Here is an 18,818-nt window from a genome sequence, read left to right as displayed (position 1 = left end):
TCTACTAGACTTGTAGTAACACTAAGCTTGTATCTCATTGGGTGACTAGACAAATAATTAATATAACGGCCCAAAAAAGTTGGTTTACTTTTTTAGTTATTAGTTCTATTTTTGGCGACCTTTTATATTTTATTATCTATTTATTAAAATTATCTATTGTAAACCTGGTTTTGCAGAAAATGTCTTGTAGACTTTTATAAAACGTCTAATAGACGCGTATAATAGATGCGTCTAAAAAGAAACCACCAAGACGGCTATCTAAATGCGAAAATCGATCTATCTTAGACTTATCGAATAGACGTCTGCTATACATCTATTCGATGTTATGTTTCTCCCTGGACAAATTTTGCAAAAACGTATTGCAATATTTATGATATGTTTCAATCTATCACATAAAATATTCCTCAAATATCCCCAAAAAGTACTGTATAAGTGTGCAAAAATGAAATAAAAAATTAATCGATTTTACAGATTATCTTATATGAAAAATTTATCAAAACATTGATTATAAAGTGATTTTTTATGACATTCTTTCTTATTATTTTATATGCAAAATAACATGAGAGAATTATTTTTTAAGAATAAAATAAAGTAATTTTAGTTTTTGAAAATATATTCATATAACGTTGTTATAAACATATACAATTTTATAAATTTCAAATAATATATATAATGTAAAGTGTAACTTTTTATACTTATTTTTTATTAGACATCTAAGTGAGAAAAGCTTACTTTTTCTAAATATAAAAATAATGTTAGTATAAAACTTAAATAACAATTACCTTCACAAAACTGCATATTAATATTTATTAAAAATATCAATACAATTGGACACATTGATGCAAATAAAGACATAATAAAATAAAACCAAAAAATTGCAAGTACTAATTGATTGCAAGTACTAATATTTTCTGAGTTTCACAGTTTTATGGATTTTCTTCTTTATGCGAATTTTACGGAACAACTTTTACTATTTCTAGAAGGGACTTCATTTTTTATGTAAACTTATGCTTATCTTATCAATTCGCAAATTTGTAAGTTTATCATTTAAACAACTTTTTATTCATAAGAGTAATATGTTTATCTTAGTTTGTTGACTATTTATCGAATTTTAGGCTAATGCAAAGCGCATGTTATATCCCCCAAAGATATACAATAGATATAACTATTAAAAGTTAACCAATATTAAGAAATGGGTACTCGTATTGCATCCGCAATTACGACAGACACTGACCGCGTTAAAAAACGCATACGATGCGAGGTATACGCGGAATCAGAGTTACGACAGATAATGACCGCGTTAAAAAGCGCATACGATGCGAGGTATACGCGAAATCAGAGTTACGACAGATAATAACCGCGTTAAAAACGCATACAATGCGAGATATACGCGGAACAGAAATTGGTCAACGTGCAAGCAAAGCAGAAGGACTTTGAATCTGCTTCACTTGCACCTAGATTCTCGACCGGGGAAACCTGTTGCCAGGCACCCCTTCCGATCGGGAAAAACTCCAAAAACAACGATATAAAAAGAGAGTAGAGACGCGACAACTCGCTCAGTCGCAGACACAAATAATCGCTCTAACCACGATCTCGCTAACCGCGCGCGCACTTAGCATCGACTCGCAGTTGTGCGCGATACGCGGAGTAATATAAAGTCAGTGCCGCACACTCGTAAAGCTACAGTGTATTGATAGTGGAATAAAATAAAGACCAAGTGGTTGAAATTGAATAAAGAATTTTAATACAAAAAGTGTAGTGCATTTCTCTACAAACACCCGACAAGTCCTGACGCCCCGGATTCCCATCCCAATTTGGCGCGACCCTTAAGTGTCTCTCCCGAGGCACACAACACGCATTATTAACATAAACTTTATTTCAAATAATTTATTGACTTATTATAGTGTGTGTATATGTAGTTGAAAATTTGACAGAAAATAGAAAACAAAATCAAGCCAAATAATATTTTTTAAAAATAATATTTTGGTTTTATTATAGGTTTGTTTGTTTTGATTACACTGGCTACACTAATTCAGAGGTTATCTTTTTCCTTCCAATGTTGAGCAAAAAAGACAACCTCTGAATTAGTGTAGCCAATGTAGCCAAAATGAACAGATCTTATGCCTCAAACAATTAAATGTATTTTAGTTTTGAGACCTTCGCAGCCATTGAAATCATCAATGCAAAAGGTTTCCGGATAGATGCCGCGTGGTTGAACAGCGTAACGCCGACGTTTCTTATATAATTAAATGTATAATTAAATGTTATAATTAAATGTATTAATTAGAAATTAGAATGTATAAAATGTGAATAGAATATACAAAATAATATTGAAGCATCAATTAAACTACTCACACAGCACAAAATAAATATCTTTCAACAAATATCACTCAACAAATATCTTTCAGATACGTTCGCAAAAAATTACAAAAAAGATTTCAAAAATGTTTCATATACCTCTTAGATACGTGAAAATGTCCGCTATTTTGTCACAAATACGTTTATGAAAGATTGCAGAAACATTTCCTAGAGATTTTGCAATTGTCTCTGTAATGTTTTGCATACGTCTCTGTAATGTTTTGCAAACATTTTGATTACATTGCGTAGAGGTACCTGACAATTGTTAATAATTATCCGTACTTCTTCCCCCCAAAAAACTACAAAAGAATACGAGAAACCTATTAGTATTATTGAAGAACTTTATACTAGTATTTTTTTCGTATTCTTTTGTAGTTTTTTTTCAGGAAGGAGGAGTATGAGTAACAAGATTATTTTTATATGATGGAGAAACAAATCAATATATACATATATATATATATATATATATATATATATATATATTTTTTTTATTTTATTTTTTTCACTTTTTATCATTCAAGGTTGATCACTCGACGAAAGTACTGTTAGCGTCATATCTTTGTGATATGGAGCGGATCTTGACATTTTTTTCACAGAGGTGTGATAGGATATTGTCGAATCGCTATTTATCATGGATATGAAGGGTATCAACATTACAGTTTGTATTGCGTCCGTTTTTTTGTTAACTACGATGTTATCACTTTTTATTTTATTATGTGTACAAATTTATAATTGCAAAAGACTACAAAAACAAGATATTTTTGAAAGAGATAATTTAATTATAATAAGATTATTAAGTCTAATTTTATATAATGAATATAAAATTACAAAAACATGAGATAAATAAAAATATTTAAATAATTATTGTTGCACATAGAACATAATTTCTAATAAATCAGAAAATTAAAATAATATAATTTTATAATGAGTAGAACACAACAAAAGACATTACAAATACAATAAAATTTTATAATAAATATTAATATATATGTGTATATATATATATATATATATATATATATATATTGTATATAATTAAGCAATAAAAGTATTAAAAAATAAAAACAAAAATAAAATCATAATAAGAATAAGAATCAAATATACAAAAAAATAAGAAAATAAGAAATAAGTTTTTTAACAAAAAAATAAACATTGTTGAAGTTCTGTCTTCATATGTATTAAATGGTATTTTATAGTATCTTCTAGCATTTATATTAAGATAGAAATTTTATTTAAGAGCTTTGTTTTAAAAGTTTTCATCAAATGATGTAGTGGATTTCTCTTCATCATTACTGTATTTATTAAGAGATTCCTTTTCTAATTGTTTAGACCTTGAAGAGAATAAACTGTTAAATACATTTATTTGAAATTAAATACCTGCTCTTAGTCATCAATATATAATAAACATTTACTCGATAATCTGAGCTTAGCATTTATTAATCATCTGCTAATTATTGGTTTTATTGTTATTAAATCTTTATTTGGTTATCGACGTCTTACTGCTCCTAAAATATATTATATTTTACATAGAATCTAAAACTAGTTAATATATGTGAATATTAAGAAGAACTAACTTATAATTTCTTTAAGTATATGTAAATTACGGAAACATTCTTTTTTTCGGCCGTTCCAACTAAATTCAGTAGTTATACTATCAGTAAAAATGTTTTTAAATATGTCTGTGACCATTTCTTTGGAATCTCTTCCTCCAATCGAAGTGAAGTAATGTATGAACTGTAAAACAATTATAATAATTTAATAAATATCTTATTATGAAATATAACTATATTTAAAAGATAAATAATAATAAAAAATGGTTTTTCTACATTATTAAACTGTACTATAAAATGTACTATATACATATAAATATATATATATATATATATATATGAGTCATTCCACGTTAACCGAGCCATACTTTTGTTCAGAACAGATTGCAACTTAAAAATATGTTCAGGGGTGCAAAATTTACTTAAAAATATAATCTTTCAAATACCGTGTGCTAAAAATGTGCGATACATAATTGCGATATACTCATGTAAAAAATTTATTATATAATATAATTACAATAAATCGACAATTTCTAAATAATCTTAAAAGAAATGTTAAAATTAAATCAAAATAAAATATATACTATACCTTTTCAGATCATCTTCAAATAACTTTTACATAAAACAAATAATTTTAATTTGAAATATTTTATTTATTAAAATTTGATTTATTTAGATGATTTTTACATTCTATAATTATTTATTACATTATTTAAATTACACATTAATTGGATTTATAATTTTAAATAATTAGATTATTATTAAAAAATATATATATTAATAGCGGAAAAGAAGAATATATATAAATATTTAAAATAATTAACAATAAATATTTTAATTTTGTAAATTCTTTTCTTTTCTTTTATTATTTAACATCATAAATTCGTTATAAGATTATTATACATGTAATATATTTAAAAATTATGATAATAAATAAAAAATGTTACGTTTTTCCGCCTATATATAATTAATTTTATATATTGAACATATTTTATGTATTGAAGAAGACTGTAGTGCAGTCGAAACGTTTACGCTGTATATTGTTTCTCTAACGGAATGAAAATTTAATTATTTAATTATTAATAAATCTTTAGATCTTATTTAATTTTGCTCGTTTAGTTGGCCTACAAGATTTACCTTTTTTTATTTTGTTAATTTATGCGAGCTTTTCATTAATTAATTTTAATTTTATATAATTTAATTATTTTTTAAATAATAAATCATATAGGATAATTCCATCTGTCAATAACAAATTAAAACAAAATTTAGTAATAAATTTTTAAATATGATTGAATTAAAAGAGATTATCGCTAATCATTTACAATGCAAAATACATTTCAATTAAAATATAAATTTTGCATTTATTAATTTAAAAAATCAATATTAATATTAAAATTTTTTTAAAAACTCTATCTTTATCTCGACTAAGAGCCAACCGCGATGTTATTGCGACAAATTAAGATTTAGAAATTTTTGGAAACTGAGGAATTTGAATCCTATGGTTGGGATCTCAGAAATTCCCCTTGTTCCTTCTCTTAACATCCCCTGTAAGAAAAAGACGAGAAAAATATTGGTCCGAAAGTCGGCTGAATCGGGAATCGAACCCGAGACCTTCCGCTTGCCGGGCGACTGCTCTTCCAACTGACTAGTCAGTTGGAAGAGCAGTCGCCCGGCAAGCGGAAGATCTCGGGTTCGATTCCCGATTCAGCCGACTTTCGGACCAATATTTTTCTCGTCTTTTTCTTACAGGGGATGTTAAGAGAAGGAACAAGGGGAATTTCTGAGATCCCAACCATAGGATTCAAATTCCTCAGTTTCCAAAAATTTCTAAATCTTAATTTGTCGCAATAACATCGCGTTTGGCTCTTAGTCGAGATGAAGATGGAGTTTTTAAAAAATAGGAGAGCTGACTGACAAATATTCTTATTAAAATTTTTTATTTAACTTTTTTTCATTTTTATTTCAGATGCAATTAAAATAGTATAAATATATATATATATATATATATATATATATATATATAATTACCAATTTTTAATTAAATCAGACATTTGAAACAATATTTCTTTTTATTTTTATTTATTATTTATGGCATGTTTGATATTATTATAATATAATCATATACATATCACTCATTTACTTGTTATAATCAATCAAGTATTTCTTTATAAACGTTTTCTAATAGTTTTTTTATATTTTTAGATTGATTATCATCTCTTAAATAAACTTTTAAAGAATCCCAAGAACGAACTCGTGAAAATACGACATATAGTTGTCCATGACAAACGTTTTCTAATAATTTTTTTATATTTTTAGATTGATTATCGTCTCTTAAATAAACTTTCAAAGAATCTGAAGAACAAACTCGTGAAAATACGACATATAGTTGTCCATGACTAAAAATATCTTTTCGAAGATCTATTGCAATTTTGTCGAAAGTTTGTCCTTGTGATTTATTTATTGTCATAGCAAATGCCAGTTTTACTGGAAATTGTCTTCTTTTGAAAGTAAATGGATATACATTTTCACAATATAAAGTAATATGATTAAGAAAAACTATTTCTCCAATCTTATTACCTGTTAAAATTTCACAGCGTAATTAATTATTATCTAAATCTAAAACTAATAATCTGGTACCATTGCATAAACCTTCGCTGATACTAAGATTTCTAATAAGCATGACAAAATAGTGTATTTTCTTAAGCGTAATTCATAAGATGGAACACGTTGGGTTTAAAAAGTTGAGATATTCTATCGGAATTGTTTCATATATATCTTGATTATCTCCAGTTGTTTCAAGAGTATCTATACTTGTGTAAACTCTCTCTGTCGTTTTATCTAGCAAATTTATTACATTTTCGTTTATTTCATCAACATTAACATTCCTTGCAGATAATATAACATAATTAGTCATTGTTTTATATTGTTTACGTTTTATAATGTCACCATACATATCTTTAACCATATTCGAATTTACATTTGCTATACATTTTTCTAGAATATTGATATTATTTGAAGGATCATTTAAAGAACCGTTACCTAAATTTATTGAAAATTCTGCAAATTCTTTTTCTTGTGGTAAAGTTCTCATATTTTGTGTCAATAAAAATATTCTAAATTGCTACCATAGAATACTAAATTTTATTGATAAATTAATATTTCCAGAACGCGTACCTTTTTTTTTATAGGTAATAATTGTCTAAAATCTTCACCAAGAAGAACGATTTTACCACCAAAATATAAATTATTTCGCATTATATCACATAGTGTTCGATCTATTATGTCTAATATGTGGTGCCATAGGAGCTTCGTCTATAATGAAAACATCCACAAGTTTTAAATTTTCAGCTTCTTTATATTGAACTTTAATGTTCGATGTAGAATCGGCGAAAAGAGGTACAGGTAATCTAAAAACTTTGTATTGTTTTACCATTTGGAAGTAATGTTGCAGCAATACCGATAAATGCCATTGTATTAACTATTTTGCCTGTACTTTTAAGTATATAATACAAGGTTGTATTTTACCATTAATATAAAAACAGTTGTTACTATTATTATTTGTGGTTGCTATTAAAATAGTATCAACAATTTCTTTTTGTTCTGTATTTAATTATTCATATTGTCGCATACCTATCGATGTATCTTCTTCAATCTATTCGTCATTTATTTCTTGATCCTCTATTTCTTGTTCCATTTCAGAAAAATTAGCAATATTGGATCCTTCTTTTTAAAGTAAATTAATAATATAATTATAAAGTTTCTTTATTCCTATTATAGATCCAAATCGTTTTGTATAATCTTCCGACATATCTTTTTTAAATGCATTCCATAACTTTTTCGGATGAACTGGTTGACAATGAATCAAAATTCTTACGAATAAATTACGAAGTCGTCTTGGCATTATCCAAACTTTTGCTTCATTCATTGCGCGATACCATTCTTCATCATCTTCTATGAGAGTAGGAATAATAAGGGGGTTCTAGACCAGGTCCTCTGAAGGGGGTGCGGGGCGGGGGGTTTTCAGTGGCGAGGGGGTATGACGTCACGCGGGCGGGGGGTCTTATCAGCAGATAAGCTTATCTTATCAGCTCATGTTACCTTATATGTTTATAAACAAAAGATAAACATTCCAGCAATATCTATTACAAAAGGGCTGCCGACAATCGGGGGGGGGGGGGGGGTTGCGTTTCTTCTCCTCATACGTTTATGTTTATAAACAAAAGATAAACATTCCAGCAATATCTATTACAAAAGGGCTGCCGACAATCGGGGGGGGGGGGGGGTTGCGTTTCTTCTCCTCATACGTTTATGTTTATAAACAAAAGATAAACATTCCAGCAATATCTATTACAAAAGGGCTGCCGACAATCAGGGGGGGGGGGTTTCGTTTCTTCTCCTCATACGTTATCTGTATATTTCTAAGAAATATAATCAAATTTTAAGAAGGGCCACCGCTTGGCATGCGCCGACAATCAAGGGGGTTGCGTTTCTTCCCCCATACGTTATCTGTATATTTCTAAGAAATATAATTAAATTCTAAGAAGGGCCGCTTGGATCCGAGCGCCGACAATCAGTTCTCTGAAAATCTAAGATAATCAAATTTTAAGAAGGGTCACCGCTTGGCATACGCCGACAATCAAGGGGGTTGATACATGATTTATACATATATTTCTAAGAAATATCAGCGGGTAAAGTTTCAGGGCGAACAAGTTGCTGCCTGCAACCTCACCGCTTGCGGCCTGCGACATGTTTTTGCATGGGATTGTACGTATATCACCCTCGCGGTACCTCCCCAATAAGCGGCGGTTCTTTATTGTTTATCTTAGGAAGAAATACCAGCGCCGATAACCAGCGGCTGCAGGAATTTATAAACAAAACAAGCGCCGAAAATTTACGTCATCTAAATTTTTCTCGTTCGTACGTTGACGAACAAAGGGTTGATCGGGGATATATAATGAGGACCGATGCCGCTGCCGGGCCATAGTACCACTGGCGAGCGCACGCTCTCTTCATTCAAGATGTTTGTAATACTATCAAGTGCTTCCGACATTCTCAGTTTAAGTGCCGAACAGTTACAATATATTCTGAAGATTGTTTTACTGCAAAAGTGCGGATATTTCGTAGAGCATTTGTGGGACAAGCTTCCGGAGCATATCAAGACGGATCCGGAGGTTCAGACATATCGTCGCTGCCTCGAACATTACAATCGGCCGTGGATGCGAACGCATATTGACGGTCCAGCACCGATGATCAGGGATTGCAGCGAATGTCAGCGAAAATAGGCTGAGGTTAAAAGTGTGAAAAAGTGTGATTTATAATATTGTATTATATATTTAAATTAATAATTGTTATATTTTTAAATTAATAATTGTTATGTTTACAGATGAACCATACGTTCCAATATTTGTTCCAGAGATGTTCGATTGGGACGCATTTTTAAGAGGCGACGACGAGGCCGACCTGCTCGATTGGGGTCTGGTGCAGCTTTTCACTCTACCAGACCTGTACGATGTTAGGCCTCAGCCTACACCGCCGTCACCGCCGCAATCACCGTCGCAATCACCGTCGCAATCACCGTCGCCACCCCAATCGTCCATAATGTAAATTATTTTATTTTTTATTTTTCATTTATATCCTTATTTTTATATTTTTATATTTTTATATTTTTTAATTTTGTATTTTACATATATTATTTTTTATTTTTATATTTACACACACACAGTAGAAAAGGTTTGGAGTCAATAAATACCGCGGAAGTGACGAACCGTGGGGTCCTTATCTCTTCTGTAACACATGCACAAGTACACGCACACACACACACACACACACACACACACACACAAATGTAAATTTACACATATTTTATAGATTAAAAAAAATATTATTATCAAATTAGTGTATTTATTTTAGATTAAAATGTCCTTACCTCTTGTTCCCTTTTAAATATTAGGAAAATATAAAGAAATTATTAAAAATTATTTTAAAAGCTCTCTCTTTTTCTCTCTCTCTCCTTCACATCTTCTCTCTCGCGCTCGCATCTTATTTTGCCGTCTCTCTCAAAACTCGTATGTCTCTTTTTCTCTCTCTCGCGTACGTCTCTCGCTGCAGCCCGTCTTCTTTCTCTCTCGCGTATTAATTCGCCGTCTCTCTCAAAACTCGTATGTCTCTTTTTCTCTCTCTTGCGTACGTCTCTCGCTGCAGCCCGTCTTCTTTCTCTCTCTCGCGTTTTAATTCGCCGTTTCTCTCTCGCCACAGGCCCGAGCCGAATCTCTCTCGCCGCGAGCCGTCGAATCCTCTCTCTCTCTCGCCGCGAGCCGCCACATCCGATCTCTCTCTCGCGCGCTGTCTCTTTCTTTTCTAGTGGTTGCTCTCTCGCAAAGTATGTAACGGGTGGCGCGCAAATAAAGTACACCATGATATACATATAAGTATTTATTTGTCTTATATTTAATACATAATTATATATATAAAGTTTTATTACATATTAAAAACTAAAGCCACCAGCTCGCAATCGACAAGTTGGTGCATGTCAAAGGCGTTGCTAGCGCGTATCGCATTCGGCAATTCTCTCGCATTCGTTACAGTGGATGCAATATTGGAGAATTGCGTATGTTTGATATCGACCGTTGCGATGAGCCTCGTCAATCGATCGAACATTATTTCGATGCATGAATCGAGCTCGAACATACGACGTAACGTCGATTCGACCATCATCATGCGCACGTCCGCCGATTCGAGACTTATGAGCTTGGTGTCGTTTATCTTGTAAAAACGTACTGTTAGCGGCCCGACACTTATGAAATTATACACATCGTTGCTGGGAGAGTCATTGTTCAGATAATTGTGAATAGCGTGAGGTTGCTCGTAGAGTCCTTTCCACGTTTCGAGAGATAGTATTAGCTGTTTTCCTCGATGATCTCCTATAGCGATCTCCACGTAACTCGGCGGATCCACTCTGATGCCGATTTCGAGGAATTTGAATTCCGTGGCCGTCAATGCGTATCGTCTTCCTAGTATACGAACCGCACGAGACTCCAGCGAAACGCTGTAAAATTAGGAAAAAGAAATTAAAACTAAATTAGGAAAAAAGAAATTATAACTCATAAAAAAATAGAAAAATAGAAAAATATAAAATATTAAAAATAGAAAAAGTTATACTTACTCGTCGCATTTCTTCTCGCACGTTTCATCGCGTCTCGGCATGTAGTAATTCATGCTGCTGCTTTTTTGGTACAGAATATTTTTCTCGAGAGTATTAAAAAGTGAACCACCAGTCAGAACAGTCGACAAAAGACTGATCATATAAAAGTACTAATAATCGAGTAACACTCATTTTTAAAATATTAGGAGAAGGGGATTCCTAGAAATATATATCTGGAGAGGGAATAAAGAGAAATATTTAAAAGTAGTGGGGATAAAAAATTAAATATTAGGAGAAAGGAATTCTTAGAAATATATATCTGGAGGGGAACAAAGAGAAATATTTAAAATATTAGGAGAAGGGGTAAAACAAATTCTTAGAAATATATATCTGGTAAGGGAGAGAAATAACAAAGAAAATAGTATGTAAACAATATGTTTATTCAAAAAACGGATGATCGTCGGATCCAAGCCTGGATTTTGCGGCCGACCACCAATTAAATAATTTAAATACATTTTGTAACGCGCAATTTTTTACATGTTTATTACACCGTAGAGTATATGTGAGATCTAACTTATTTAATGCAGGTACATCTTCATATATGGCATCCAAGGTCTCAATGGTGAAACCGCTGCTCGCATCGTCCACTATTTCGGCCAGCCATTCTCGCTTTTCGAGTCCTTTTACATACACGAGAGAGGACTCTTCATCGTCTTCTTGTTCATTTATACCAATGATAGCTGCCGTAATCAAGCGCTGAGCCATGTCGTATGGAACATTTCCATCCTCCCATTGTAAGCTGTGATGATGTTGAGTTAGCCACGAGGCCTGACGCCTTTCCGACTTTATAAGCACGCTCCATGGCACAGGGCATGCGAAGAAATAGTGCGACAGGATATATCCTCTTCTCAGGATTGCCGCTTCCTTTACGATAAATCGTTTATTCAGGATAAATCCTTGCAGATCGACAAACGTTGGTGCAGACATGATCTCTTCGATGTGAGTCAGTCGAGAGGTATTACTTCACTAACATGAGACATCTCACATCATCTTAATTATGTATCCTCCTCCCCCTTTTTCACACGCGTATTTGTGTAAACATTTTTTAGGTGATTTTGCGCACAACGTTGGTCAACGGGTTGTACTGGATCACGCGATCGTGCATGATGAGGCAGTACGCAGTGGTATTATTAGGTATATTCTCCTTACACTCAAATTCCAATCTCACATCCACCGTTGCGCTCTTGACCGATTCGTTTTGTCGAGAACAATCGATAATCACAAACGGACCGTTTTGTAAAAACTGTGTGATGGTGAGGCTCGGCTCGAGATACTCGTATCCGTAATATTTTTTGCAGAAACGCGCATACGTGTCATACAGAATCGACCATCTGTTTCTATCGAAATCCAGATTCATATCGTCGTACGGATAACATTCCGAGTTCAGATAGAGTTACACGTTGGTTAATTTACAGTTGTCGAATCGACTCGTATCGTTGGACATGACATTTTTACGCCCCGTCTGCAGAGCAAAAATTACATATCGCGGCTTCTCCAGTTGAGTCGCGGTCCTAATGGCCCACGAATGCTTGGTCGTACGCTGCAATAGCGGAAATTCGTATAGATCCCACGAGCGGAAACCCATGCTGAGGTAACGTCCGCTTTCCAGAGCGCGCAGCATCGACAGCTTCTTAATCTCGCTCAACAACACGTGTGGCATTCGCCATTGTATCTTGAATATGTTGATTACAGGCTCCATGTGCAGAATCTCCATACAGACAATTATTGTCGTTGCGCGCTCGTATTAGGATCAACTCATGACGCGCATTAATAACAACGCGTTTGTAATCCTCGCAAAATCCCAGCAACATGTGCAGCGGCACACAAAAATTAAAGTACCCATTCACAGTAGTCGGGCTATCCCAGCCTGCATTTCGCATAATCACGCTTATATCGGATGACATTGTTACATAGTTTTTGAGCAAACTTGTTATTCCTACATTTCTGTTGCGATCAATCTTTACACCATCGAGCTCATAGCGAATTTTGTCAAACATGAATGCGACGCAATTATTTCCCAGCATCACATTGGATCCCTCAACTGGATGAGTTATCCGCAGTTCACCCTCGATGTATAAGAAACTCTCGTACGGCAATGTATACAAATCCTGTTGTATGGGTATTCTTATCTCATCGCTGTGTCCAAATGTTGTGTTGGCAAACGGATTGTATGTGTGAGTCTCAATCTTGACGATGCGATCGTCAAAGACTGGATCTTCCTCGATGTTGAGAATCTCAGTCATTGTTCAGATGGCGCGCACCGCAAATCCCAAAGATTGTAAAAACGCAACGTTTGACGAAGTGAGTCTCTTTTTCGTAGTTGATTTGATATTAGCGAATGATGTTGCTGCTGGTCTGATTGTGTTCTTCGTGTCTTTATTCAACACGAGCATCCCATCGCACGAGGGTGGCCCGCCGTCGTACGTGCAATCTAACTGTTATTTCTTCACCTCGAAAATCGAGCAATCGTCCCTCCTGATCAGTAACGCGTAACACTAAATCAGTAATGCTCCGTACGAAGACCGGCAGGTAAATGATCTGCGCCGGCGTTTCCGATATCTTATATCCTGGTAGTACCCTCGGTGAAAATTCGTGTATCGTGTGAACGAGTTTATCGTTGCTGTATGCACCCGCGGTCACGTTACACTCTATGCGGATAATGTTCACGTTGATAATATTAATCGCCATGTTCGATTTGTGCCATTTTCGCGGTTGCAGTATACGATTTGAGAATCCCAGCAGCGATCCAATGTTGTTGGGCAAGCTAAAGTTTATTCTGTAGGCACACTTGATCTCGCTTCTCATCGTATTGTAATTAGCGCGGAGCACGATTGGGTAATCTTCATCGTCGACACCTTTATCGCTAACAGCATTATGTTTTCGGGAAAGTGTGAGTTTCAAAAATTCATGTATCGCTTGCAGCTCGTACGATCCCTCGGGAATCGTAATTTCCGCGTCGTCTGTGCCGTAGTAAAATTTATTATTCGAGGAATTCACATTCGATATAGTGTGATAAGTTTCAAAATTCGTCAGACCGAGCTCGTAGTCCGCGTCGCTCAAATCTATGGGCGGAAAGTAGGTCGCCGCGAGGACGCTACTCTTCCCAGTCAATGTTAGTGTTAGCGACATGTTGACAAAACTGAGTTAAATAGCGCAATGTCAGTCTTTAAATTCGCGGCGAGAAATCTCGGAGAAACTGCAAGCACAACTGTCCACAGATACTCTGATCATACGTTTGATAAGAGGTGTAATTGTATTCCAATTTCGACACATTTAAATATCGCACCAATTCCTCGGGTGGTCGAAGATTGCCAAAACTGTCAAAATAAATTGCGCGATTTCCTCTTTTTGCATACGCCACCCAATGAGTGCCAGGACCGTCTGTACTGTCTAGATTAACGATACCACTCTCATTTTCTCGCGCGCCATTTATCGGTAAATTATTGCGCATAAATACACCTCTAAAGTATGGAATGTGCATACGTTTTGCAAGTTGTAGCAATTGCACATTTGTAGTTACACCTTTCGGCATTTTTAACGTTTTTTTGACGTTTTTTTTTTCTTCGCTCCTCGTCCATATTTGTAAGGGGCGAGATACAGTCCGCGGCCTTCCATGGCGCGATTGTGGCGTAGTATCTCTTGCAACTGACATTGCGCGGCTTTTCTGTCGTTTACCGCTTTTCCTACGCCAGCCGCTCCGCCAACCGGGGATCCGAGCGCGCCCAGCATTGGTAAAATCGGCAAAAATCCGCCTCGTTTCGCTGCCGAAAGTACCCTCCTCTTCGTCTTCCTCTTTTTCGTTTTCAAGCCCATGCCGAGCTTCGTCTTGGCCTTCATCGCTGTCCAGACAACTGTGGCCGCGGCTCTTTCACCGAGACTCGAGTCTTTCGCGACGATGCGAGTTTTCGCTTTCTCGGTGAGTACCTTATCCGCCGCGTGTCTCTCGGTGAGTTCGCTGCTCCGAGAGTACGCTATATCATGTTCACGGCACGCCGCGTCCAATGAGTTGACACCTTGATCACCTCTAGCTAATCGCTTTTCCAAACGAGTTCCCGGGCCGCAAAATTGATAGCCGGGAATATGAAGCTCGACCGGAAGTGCGTTTATCGCACGATTTAATAGACCTGTGCCTATTTTCGTTGACATCCGTTGCAATCTCTAGACATTACTGAGCAAAGCGCGAGTCCGCGCAGCTATAAATAGGCGGACGTTGGAGGTCAAATCGGGAGTGAGAAAATGAAATTCGTGCAACAACCTCTGACGATACGAGTGATGAATTACGACGACAGAGTACGCTGCAGCGTGAACGAAGGTGTGCGCAAACACGGTACGATGCTACCGACAACTATACGCGCGATCGTTTGCGGCCCCTCAAACTGCGGTAAAACCAACGTGTTGATAAGCCTGCTGGAAAGTCCGCACGGTGTGCGTTTCGAGAACGTGTACGTGTACTCTAAATTGCTGCAACAGCCGAAATATCGCTATTTGGAAGATTTATTGACGCCGATTGACGAAATCGGCTACTTTACATTCTCCAATAACAGTGACGTCATTCCACCGAGCGAGGCATGTCCAAATTCAATTTTTGTCTTTGATGACGTGGCATGCGACAAGCAAGATACGATAAGAGAATACTTCTCAATGGGGCGCCACTCGAACATCAACTGCTTCCTTATTGTTAATAGATTAAACAAAGAAATGACTCAAGATATAAATAACGAAATCATAAATAATGACAATAATAAAAAATTCATAGCGATACCTTATATTTAAAGAATCTCGGAACTAGTAGCATCAGAATTAAAGAAATCAAATATAACAGTAGGATACAGATGTCTAAAGAAATTAAACAGAGTCATAAAAACGCAAAAAGACAGAGATAAGCTCCAAAATAATTCGGGGGTCATATACAAGATTTCGTGTAATAATTGTGATGCTACATATGTAGGACAGACGAAAAGACAATTAGGTACAAGAGTAAATGAACATAAAAATAATATTAGATTAGATTCAGCAAGGCACTCGGTGGTTTCTGATCATATTGTAAAATTTACACACAATTTCAATTGGAACGACACAAAAATCCTAGATTATGAAAAGAATTATTATAAAAGGTTGATATCAGAAATGATATATATTAAAGAAGAAAACAACAGTATCAACCTAAAAAAGGACACCGAGCGTCTTGACGGTTCTTATTATGATATTCTAAAAAAATTGTCTACGTCATCTTAAAAATTGGGTATATATACAGCGCGCCGACATTGTAAGATACAGATATCGATTTGTTTTTTAAAAAAGTACACATTGTGATTATGTTAAGTAAAAAGAAATAATTTTGTAACAAAGGTGTTATGTTCGTTGACAAAAAAGTAAGTTAATACTATTTATTAAAAATCTAAATGTATTGTGATATTTGAGCGGATATATTAATTTGTTCACAGTGTCGTTAAATAATATAACAGCATCTGACGCTCTAACTCATGCCAACAATCATGAATTTTGTACTGCGTTCGTCATATAATCTTATAATTGTTGTATTTATTTATGATGTCGAAATGACAAAATTAATTTTTTAACATATTATTAGGATATTGAGAAAGACTGTCGTACAGTCGAAACGTTTATCGTAACTTTTGTATAGTATGACGTAAATTAATAAATAAAAATTTTTCAATTATTAGCATATAAGCTCGTTAAGTTGGCCTTTTATTATATCACATATTTTAATTGTATACGAGCCGAAGTTTAATTTATAAAATATATATAATCAACTGCTTCTATCTCTGTCAGACATACGCGAGAATACCGAAACATCTTATACGCGACAACGCGAACCTGCTAATCCTGTTTAAACAGGACGCCACCAATTTGAAGCACGTGTACAACGATCACGTGAATACCGACATGTTGTATGAGGATTTCAGTGAGTTATGTCGTACTTGTTGGCAGCAAAAGTATGGATTTCTAGTGATAGACAAGGACAGCTCGCTTTCGAACGGGCGATACAGAAAAGGATTTAACGAGTTCGCGATACCGCAGAGCCATTAGTCTCTAAAGAGTGCTGCCGACATGGCTGATAATATTCGCGAGCGTGAAAAAGTTGCCATGGAGATTGCCAAGACGGCTGAATCGATCCGCAAGAAACACCGCGCTCTGAAGACCGGAAAGATCGATGATGATATCGCTGTCAAGACTCACTTTAAACCTATATCGAGCCGCTACAAAAGATTGTCGACAACGCGACGATTTTGGTGAAAAACGAGCCTAACACCGACGACGACAACGACGACGGTGTGAAGATTGAGACATGGTATGAGGGGGAGACACAGAAAAAGAGAAAACATAAAACCATCAAGCGATATAAAGAGGAGGAGGAGGAGACATTGAAAAAAAGAAAATATGATATTTCGAAGCCATTGGACGCTTCATTGCCGACAACATCTACACCGAAAAACGCACAACCTGTGATACCCAAAACACTCGTAGACGAAAATGTTTTCGAAACCACGCGTAACCCGCCCGAAATATCCCTTCGACACTGGTTAAGATCGTCGGAAGGTCGACAAATGATGCGAAAGGATTGGGGGCCATTAGGACAAAAGTACATGGACGCTCTCCTCGGTGCTGATGAGAAGAAAGAAATTGATAATGTATACGGAGTCTATTTTGACGAGAATGAAATGCGCATCGGAAACAAGCGATTCGCGATTGACAAAGATGACAATATAATCATAGGCGACACGCGGTACATTGGAACGCCCAGATTGTACGAGTTGATCTTCAAAAAAAGACCTGATTACCAGGAAGATGATTTGCAAAAATACAAACATATATTATTGGCGACAAATGCGCATAAACGCAATTTTGATGTGCAAGGCCGTGTGAAAAGTAGCAAGGGGTACAAGTACAAATATATAATCGCACCGTTGACGCGGGTGGAATCGGACGACCCAAAATCTGGCATGGGAATGCCTCGCGCTATGACGCTAACCAACAATAAGATTGATTACGTGCACTGGGACGACCCCAACGAGCTAGTGGATTGCCTACGATTGCTCGATGCTTCGCACCAAGCTGGCAACAACGCGCATGACAACGAGATCTTGTCGATTATCGAGGAACTGCGGGAAGCGGGCATTATTATAAATTAAACAAGGTTCCCGACAATCTATTCAGTTCATCGTGTGACACTTTACAAAGCATTGAAAAAATGTCTATCAATAAATTTGGATTATTCGAAAGGAGAAATGATGCAACCCCTGGCACAAACGATCAATGGTATAGATTGATTAGAAAATGCGTGCGCAAAAACGCTCTGCATCGCGTCGCTACAGATTATGATCGCGAGATCGCGCAAGATTCGCCGTGTAGCGCAACCTGAGGCGGATACCGATGTCGTCAACAAATTGTACCTGGAAGAGTGCTTTAAAACATTGATGATCCAACAGAAAGAGTCAAATGAGAAGCTGGCTGCGTTAAAGAAGGATGTACGAGCGTTGGAAACTGCGATAAAAAAGCTTCTGCGTGCGCCAAACACTACCTCAGACACAGGCATCTAATGAGCGGTTGGCTCAGAAACGTCTATCAAACAGTTGTGAAACGTCTAGAAGGGATTCTCGAGTGGTTGCAAACAGTTGTTGAACAGCTACGAAGGATTATCAGCGTGCTACCAAACAACAATGAGTGGCATCAGTGACCGACCCGGA

At 35.4% G+C, this 18,818-nt stretch overlaps 1 protein-coding gene and 1 long non-coding RNA gene across 2 annotated transcripts in view; one reads left to right on the top strand and one right to left on the bottom strand.

The window, feature by feature from the left end:
* The window catches only part of LOC146724665 (uncharacterized), a 105,571-nt gene extending 104,619 nt beyond the window's left edge, over nt 1–952 (bottom strand). Inside the window, exon 1 of the long non-coding RNA XR_014923999.1 lies at nt 783–952. This is a non-coding gene — a long non-coding RNA (uncharacterized LOC146724665). The remainder of the gene's footprint in view (nt 1–782) is intronic.
* Nucleotides 953–17,181: 16,229 nt separating this feature from the next.
* On the top strand, nt 17,182–18,330 carry LOC146724664 (uncharacterized). The gene is given in 2 exon segments (XM_085479512.1): nt 17,182–17,317; nt 17,320–18,330. Coding segments are annotated over 2 exon segments (1,080 nt in total). The 3' UTR covers nt 18,264–18,330.
* Nucleotides 18,331–18,818: the final 488 nt, after the last annotated feature.

This window comes from Nylanderia fulva, unplaced genomic scaffold (assembly GCF_048542155.1).
Source record: "Nylanderia fulva isolate GAGA-0341 unplaced genomic scaffold, ASM4854215v1 Scaffold121, whole genome shotgun sequence".
NCBI classification, from domain to species: Eukaryota; Metazoa; Arthropoda; class Insecta; order Hymenoptera; family Formicidae; genus Nylanderia; species Nylanderia fulva.
Note: the sequence above shows the minus strand (reverse complement) of the source record. Positions and strands in the feature narration are given on the sequence as shown.